Below are 7,841 nucleotides of genomic sequence, written 5' to 3' on the forward strand. Positions count from 1 at the left end.
CATACCTCTCATAGGATTCGCCGGGAAATGACGCAACTCGATGGGAATCCGACGTATCTCGACCTGAATAAAATTATTCAATTACAATTATATCTTTCTTAATTAAAATATTTTGAAGATATATCACAATACTCGATTGACAAACTTTATTTATTTATCTCAATATAATTATTGCAATCTCAATGACAAAAAATTTTTTTCATTTTTTCTTTTTTTTGTCTTTTTAGTCTTTTTTTGATTTTGTTCCTAATTATTAACACGAAGCGTACTAACTTGAGGTCCCATCGCAGGAGCTTGTGGTCCCATCATGGGCGTTTGTGGTCCCATACGTGGAGGCCTCATTTCCATGGTTACTTGAGGGATATTTCGCAATTCTGGGGGAAGGACACCAGGTGGGATATGGTTGAGCCCACGTGGATCGCTAAGTGGTAACTGTTGCATATCAGGAACTTGATACTGAGTGTGCACTTGATACTGATGGTAAGCCGGGTTCGGTTCCTGGGATTGAAGTGGTACTTGGACGGTTCCCAGAGGAATGATGATTGGCGTGAGCATTTCTTGATCTTGTTGCCTTAAAAATTACATTTTTTTTTAATCAATATCATACGTACAATTTTATTTGATTTTCCAAATTTTTAATTTTTTTTTCTTTGCCGTAACAAAATGTTCATTTTTTTTTCTTTCATTATAAAAATTTAATAATTTTTATAATGTACGTACTCTTGATGAGGATTTCCAGATTCGCACAAAATGGCGACGCGCTCTCCGCTTAATCTTTGGTAACGAGAGTCAGTATTATTTTCAACATTATTGTTATTAGCACCGTCCATCACTTGATCGGCTCTTCGTCTTTCGACCACGCAAGAAACTCTGCTGCGTGCCTCTTGGATCAAGGTCTAAAAAAAAAAGAAAAAAAAATATTTGTAAATTTTCTCTTCGAGTTGAGATGAACTTATCATTCTTTTATTATATAAATTCATTTTATCACGATTCAATAAAAATCTTTTATATACATATACATATATATAAAATTGTGATAACATTGGCAAAGTATAAATTTCCATAAATTATCGAATTGCATAAAAGGAAATAATAATATATAGATTGTCAAATTATGGAAATATTATCTTGCGATTAAATTAACTTACGCCCGCGATCTCGTCGAAATCGAATTGTAGGGGAAGTTTAATATGCACGGGAGGAAATTCGTCATCGTCGTAGTCATCGTCGTCATCGTCATGGTCACCGCTTTCGTTGTCCGATTTCGAATTGTTCTCATTCTCCTTGTGAATTTTGACGTCCTTGGTGTCTGGTTCTGCCTCTTTCTTCGACGGTGTTTGCTCAGCGAGAGATTGTTGAACCTCTTTCGTGTCGCTGGTATCCTGTGCAAAGATAAAATATTCTCTTTGAAATCTCTTTTGTGAACGTGAAGAGAGTACGATAAGTATAAAAATATCATTCTATATTTTTATTAATTCCTGTAATAAAAATTTTTTAAAGAAAATTTCATCGATAACGTTTAAAATTAGTCGTTAATTCCAATATAAAAATATCCAACTCGTCATATCCATTTATAATACGTATAATCTGTAACTCGTAAATTTTATATATATTATTAACATACCAGGATTACGATACGCTATTTAATTATTTTCCACGTTTTATTGCACTACGAACGATATAAGTATACTACTAAACAGTTTGAATGTTCTAACGTTCATTTCAACATTAATAAATTTTTCATTATATTGATAATGATGTAAAATCAATTATCATAATTTTAAACAATTATTAGAATTGCAAAAAAAAAAGAGAATGTTTGGATTGAAGCGTACATAAAATCCAATTCAACATACATATTATATCTCTAACGAAATTAGAATGTAAAACTTTCCTCCTGATGTACATCGCGTACCTTTCATCAACAACATCTTAACCGTCACAGAATCAAAAAGTAAACGAAATAAGATACCATTATTATTATTATTATTATTATTATTATTATTATTATTATTATTATTATAAAGAACGAGTATTTTTAAAAGAAAAATAATAATAATAGCAAGTAATGGTATTATATCTCGGTATTATATCGCTTTGTTACGACTATTTTTATTATTATCAGCGATAATAAACAAAATTCAATTAATAATGGTATAATTAAAAAAATATAACCAACGGTTATACAACGCAATTGAATAATATCTACTAATGGGATAATCGAATTCCCTTCCCACGAATGTTTCTTCTCTCCCCAAGTTGCAAAAACTTGAAAGATGATCCTCGAGGAAGAGACCGCAAACCGAAGACCGTATCGGTCCTCGAGCCATTCCTCAAAGCCTCGAAAGTTGAATAAATATCGCCATAGCAATCATCCGTTGATGCAACTCGTTTTCTTCCTGGTCGCGAGTGAAAGCGGACTCTCCTCGCGTTATCGCGCTGTAACCTCAGCGCCAGAACGATAGAAATCGAACGCGGGCCGAGGATGAGACGCTCGATTTTAGCCGCCATCCGAACGACGCGCAATTCTCATTTACGATAAGCGATACAACAATCGGGGATTTGTTGTGCCGATATATTTTCAAAAAAAATTTTTTTTTTAATATTCGAATAACTTTGAACAAAGACAATTAAAAAAAATTTTTTTTTTCAATATTCGAATAACTTTGAACAAAGACAATTAAAAAAAAATTTTTTTTTCAATATTCGAATAACTTTGACCAAAGATAATTAAAAAAATTTTTTTTTTCAATATTCGAATAACTTTGAACAAAGACAATTCAAGAAATTTTTCAATATTCGAATAACTTTGAACAAAGACAATTAAAAAAAATTTTTTTTTTCAATATTCGAATAACTTTGAACAAAACCAATTCAAAAAATTTTTCAATATTCGAATAACTTTGAACAAAGATAATTAAAAAAAATTTTTTTTAATATTCGAATAACTTTGAACAAAGACAATTCAAAAAAAATTTTTTTTTCAATATTCGAATAACTTTGAACAAAGATAATTAAAAAAATTTTTTTTTTCAATATTCGAATAACTTTGAACAAAGACAATTCAAAAAATTTTTCAATATTCGAATAACTTTGAACAAAGATAATTAAAAAAAAATTTTTTTTTTCAATATTCGAATAACTTTGAACAAAGACAATTAAAAAAAAATTTTTTTTTCAATATTCGAATAACTTTGAACAAAAACAATTCAAAAAATTTTTCAATATTCGAATAACTTTGAACAAAGATAATTAAAAAAAATTTTTTTTTTCAATATTCGAACAACTTTGAACAAAGACAATTAAAAAAAAATTTTTTTTTCAATATTCGAATAACTTTGAACAAAGACAATTCAAAAAAATTTTCAATATTCGAATAACTTTGATCAAAGACAAGAAAACAAATTGTGATCTTAATGATTCGATAACGATGATAAGTATATATATAGAACGCGTATATAAATAAAAAGTGAAGAAATAATGGAAAATATAGAATAAAACTTTTTTACATTTGAGACTTCGTTTTCGAATATAATTGAAACAATAATTATTTTCTGATTAGATGTATGAATTACTTATTGTATTTCATTGTTCGTGTGAAAATGTAAGCAAAAGATGTAAAAAAATTGAATCTGAAAATTTGTCGATTATTATACACGACTCCTTAATTATATTATTATATGGATTTTCTCAAAGGCAAAGATTTTAACGATACAATTTGATTCTATATTTTTTGCTTATTTTCACACATAAAGTAATTATGTTATTATAGATAATTTATTTATATCTAATTGAAAATAGTTAATTTTGTAGTTGAAAAGATTTGAAAACTCGTTTTCCTTGAATACGAAATCTTAAAAGTTTCATTCTTATTTTTTCTTATCTTTTTCATTTATATTACAAGAAACTTTGCATATTAGTACTAGTATATGTATATTAATTAATCTCAATTGACCGATTACTGAAAGTCGAACGATTTCTACTATTTCTATCGCTATCCAATTATAGAGAAAGGCAGAAGACTGAATGAAGAAAAATATGAAACGAGCTTTTTTTTCATATTTTTAGATACTTGTTAACATTTTGCATCTTGCTTTTAAATATTAAATAATAAAATATATTTATATCGATTTATGATTCGAATAGATTCCTCGCTTACTTTCTCAAATTACATTTAAATTAAAAAAAATTAACAAGTCATCTTCATCCATTGTATTCAGAGTTGCTTATTTTAATATTTAAAATACTCGAATAATATTTATTCATTACAATTAATTATGATTATTTGAATAATACTTTGAATAATAAATTATTCGAGTAACTTATTAAAATAAACCATTAAAATTTTTCCCATCACTGATTACGTACAACACAACATTTAAATTACCAAATTCAATTTGTCAAGCTTACGAACATCTAAAATTGGATTACGAAGTAGATATTGTAGAAATATATTATGAAAACGTGAAATACGTGTTTAGTGATAGGAAGGAAGTTGCCTCTCGCGATACTTTCGAGAATCTAATTTGTGATCGGTCAGCAGGAAACCATTATCGTGCAAGAAACGTTAGTTGCATCAAGTTTCTGATGAGGTTCAACATTTCCAACAGTCTCTGACTGGGCGAAAGAGAGAAGGCTTCCTCCAAGTGACAACTTTCTAGAATATCGGTGAACGTAATGAAAGGAATGGCTGCCGACCAGCTTCTGGTTGCAATTCTACACTGGATCCAATAAACCTCGCTCTTCCATTCAATGCTATCGTTTGATCGAGCATTTTACGAGAAAGTTGTGATTACTTCGTGTTTTTGCATTTTAATATGCGTTCCTCGACTTGCATTCAGATTATTACACTTAGATTATTGCATGTTTATGTATAAGTTTAACATATTTATTTTAAATATGTATAAATCACATAATGCCACTGTTCCTTAAACACGAAATTAACGTGTCTCTTGCAATTTTTCATTTCTTTGCTCTGCACATTCTATTCTTCACCATCCAATTCTAATTCTGTTTATATTTCAGATTCATAGAAATCAATCTCATCGTGAAAATTTATATAATAAATTTTGATAGAAAAATTATACAATATTTTCTCTCCTGCTGAAATGAGAGAATGCTGCCAGAGGAATAAAAATATAAAAAATTAAAATCTGTTAATAATTTTTCCAATATTTTAAATAATTCAAAAATGTAAATTAAAAAATTTAATTTTCTTAATCACTTACATTATTTTTTCCATATCATTAACCATCCATCGAAATCTTCCATGCAACACATCATGCATATCTATTTCAATTTTACTTTCGAGCCGGTTGAAGAAACTGGGCCAGCTCGTAGAAATATACGTTTTCCAAAGTGTATATCTCACGAGGAAAAGGAAATCGATTGGATTTCGCGATATTTTTTTTTGCGAAAGAAGAGGGGATACGAAGAAGAAATCGGTGTGACTAAAAAGAGAAGAAAAACATGAGTTCACAAAGTCCACAAGCTTTCTTTAGAAATCTTGGCCAACCCTTTCTTACGAGGCTGCCTATCAATTAACGGTCCAATTATGACGAGTAATCATCGCGGTTAAGTGATTATTGCACAGAATTTTGCATCGTGGAATACACGTTCTCGATAATGTGGATTCGCGCTCGCATGCCTTCACCGAAGATTGAAATCGACGGCACACTTTTCGATCTTGCGTTGTTTCTTAATTAAATGTTGACTGATTCTCATCGGTATATTTCAATTGTTTTAATGAGAATATTTTTCGTACCGACGTGAAAGTAAGAATTTTAATTATGAGTGTTGAATTTTTCATCAATTGAAACGAACTAAACGAGATTTAATTGAGATATATATATATGTATAAATAAATATACAATAAATAATATTTTATAAATCTGAAATAGTGAAACTGATCATTGATCATTGAAAAAGAAAAAGTGTATGGAAATCGTATGAAATTTTTATCCAAGAGAACATTTTAACCTAACCTAACCTATAATGGTATAAGAATGATATATAATCTGATCTAATATTAAAATACATAGATGTAAATAATTTAAATAATAGTTGCATCGAGAAAAAGTGAAATTTAAAAGATTCTGTAATTCTGTGAAATTCCGTGAGAATTTCCTATCACTGTACAAACACATGTTAATAATGGAAAAATACGCGGCACGATACCGAGATAGGTGAAAATCGTTCTTGATAATTGATAAGGAGCAATTTCTATCGTCAAAATGATGCAGCATACGAACACAATAGCTTGAGCACAACGAACAACAATACAGTTAAGTTTGCAGAGAGAAAATCTTTTTAGAGAACGTTCACCTTGTTGTCGGTGCGTGCAACGGGCAACCCACTTTCCGTTGCGCCGTATATACCTTTCCATCGAGAAAATAAAGCGCAGCATCTTTTCTCGATACTTTCGTATCGGTGTAAAAACTCTCTGTTGAAAACTCTGGCGACGGAAAGAAAAGAATAATTTTGACGAAGGAAAATGAAAAGATAAATATATATATGTAACTTACTTTTTCAAAATTTAACATTTCCAATTGATATATCCATCGTTGTTAATATTTGAAATCGATGAAATAGTGAAATTTTCATAACGAATTAACACAAAATTAATCGTTAAATTATTAATTATCAATTTTCAACGTACATTTGTGGAATGGCATTCAGATTCTTTTCAAGTCACTAGCGAAGCAGAAAATTAAAATTAATGTTGATTATTGGCACAGGATCGAGTAAATACACGTGTACATATTGTACGTAGGTATATGTATACATAACCTTTTCTGAGAACTTTCACTTGTTAGCAGAAAAGAGAATAGACGTTAATGCTCGAGGTATATAGTGTTTAACTTTCAACACGTGATTGATTAGCATGTGCAAATTTTCTCTCTTTCAAATCGTATTTGTGAACAATGTGATATGAAAAGAAAAGAAAAAAAAGAAATTCTGCGGCAAATTTTTTGGCATACCATGTATAAAAATAGTAATATTAATAAAATGTCCAATCTACAATAAATCATATTTTTGATATTCATTTTGTAAACATTTCAATTTATGAATGTTAAAATAATATAAGATGGATATAATTATAATTTTTGATTCGTTTAAGGCAGTTGATAGAAAGTAAGATCAATTTATGCGATTAGAATGGCAATCTAAAAACGTAATTTTATTTATACGATTCTATGCAAAATAACTATAAAATGAAAATTGAATGAAAAATTAATTAAATGCATATGCAATTATGTATATTTAGATTAAATATAATTTGGAAATAAAAATTCCTTGAATAAATAGGAATAATGTAAGAATAATGTAATTTGTAAATATTCTAAAATTAAAATTCTAAATAATTCTAAATAATAAATTCCTCTGAATCCAAATATTATTTCTTTTCATAATTTTTATCAACGTAACAAAATAAAACAAGAAACATATTTCTCAAAAAATTACCGTTTCTTAATATATATTACTTAATCATCAATATTTCGTACAAACAATATAAAAATATAAAAAATAAATCTCGTTAATTTGTTATATCACGAACAATTTCATACTTCGCTATTTTGAAATTAATTTTTTTTTTTTTCCTCTATAATTTCAATGTCGTTTAAAAGTCAAAACGGAAAAAAGAATAAAAAATTTTCCGCAGAAGTAAGATTTATAGTTGATATCTCGAAAAAATAGATGCAATATAAGAAAAAAAAACGCTTGATATCACGAGTATCGATTCATTATCCTTGATTATTTTTAGATTTCGTGAACACTTGTTACACCTTCTATATCTTTGAGTTTATTTATTTTTTTTTTTTTTTTTTTAACTATAGCCA

At 28.4% G+C, this 7,841-nt stretch overlaps 1 protein-coding gene and 2 long non-coding RNA genes across 3 annotated transcripts in view; 1 reads left to right on the top strand and 2 right to left on the bottom strand.

The window, feature by feature from the left end:
- The window catches only part of LOC102671702 (putative uncharacterized protein DDB_G0271606), a 27,150-nt gene that overhangs the window by 2,673 nt on the left and 16,636 nt on the right, over positions 1 to 7,841 (bottom strand). The window contains exons 3-6 of the mRNA XM_006613226.2: positions 1,149 to 1,382; positions 721 to 896; positions 274 to 571; positions 1 to 63 (exon numbers count right to left, since the gene is read on the bottom strand). The exon at positions 1 to 63 is cut by the window's left edge and continues 450 nt beyond it. Of these exons, the coding sequence (XP_006613289.1) occupies positions 1 to 63; positions 274 to 571; positions 721 to 896; positions 1,149 to 1,382 (771 nt within the window). The remainder of the gene's footprint in view (positions 64 to 273; positions 572 to 720; positions 897 to 1,148; positions 1,383 to 7,841) is intronic.
- Positions 4,355 to 5,358, bottom strand: LOC116185242. The gene is made up of 2 exons (XR_004150043.1): positions 5,229 to 5,358; positions 4,355 to 5,119 (listed from the first exon to the last, which is right to left on the bottom strand). It is a non-coding gene; the product is annotated as an uncharacterized LOC116185242 (long non-coding RNA).
- LOC116185243 lies at positions 5,182 to 6,525 on the top strand. Its single transcript, XR_004150044.1, has 2 exons — positions 5,182 to 5,446; positions 6,064 to 6,525. It is a non-coding gene; the product is annotated as an uncharacterized LOC116185243 (long non-coding RNA).

Source organism: Apis dorsata, unplaced genomic scaffold, assembly GCF_000469605.1.
Source record: "Apis dorsata unplaced genomic scaffold, Apis dorsata 1.3 scaffold_137, whole genome shotgun sequence".
NCBI lineage: Eukaryota > Metazoa > Arthropoda > Insecta > Hymenoptera > Apidae > Apis > Apis dorsata.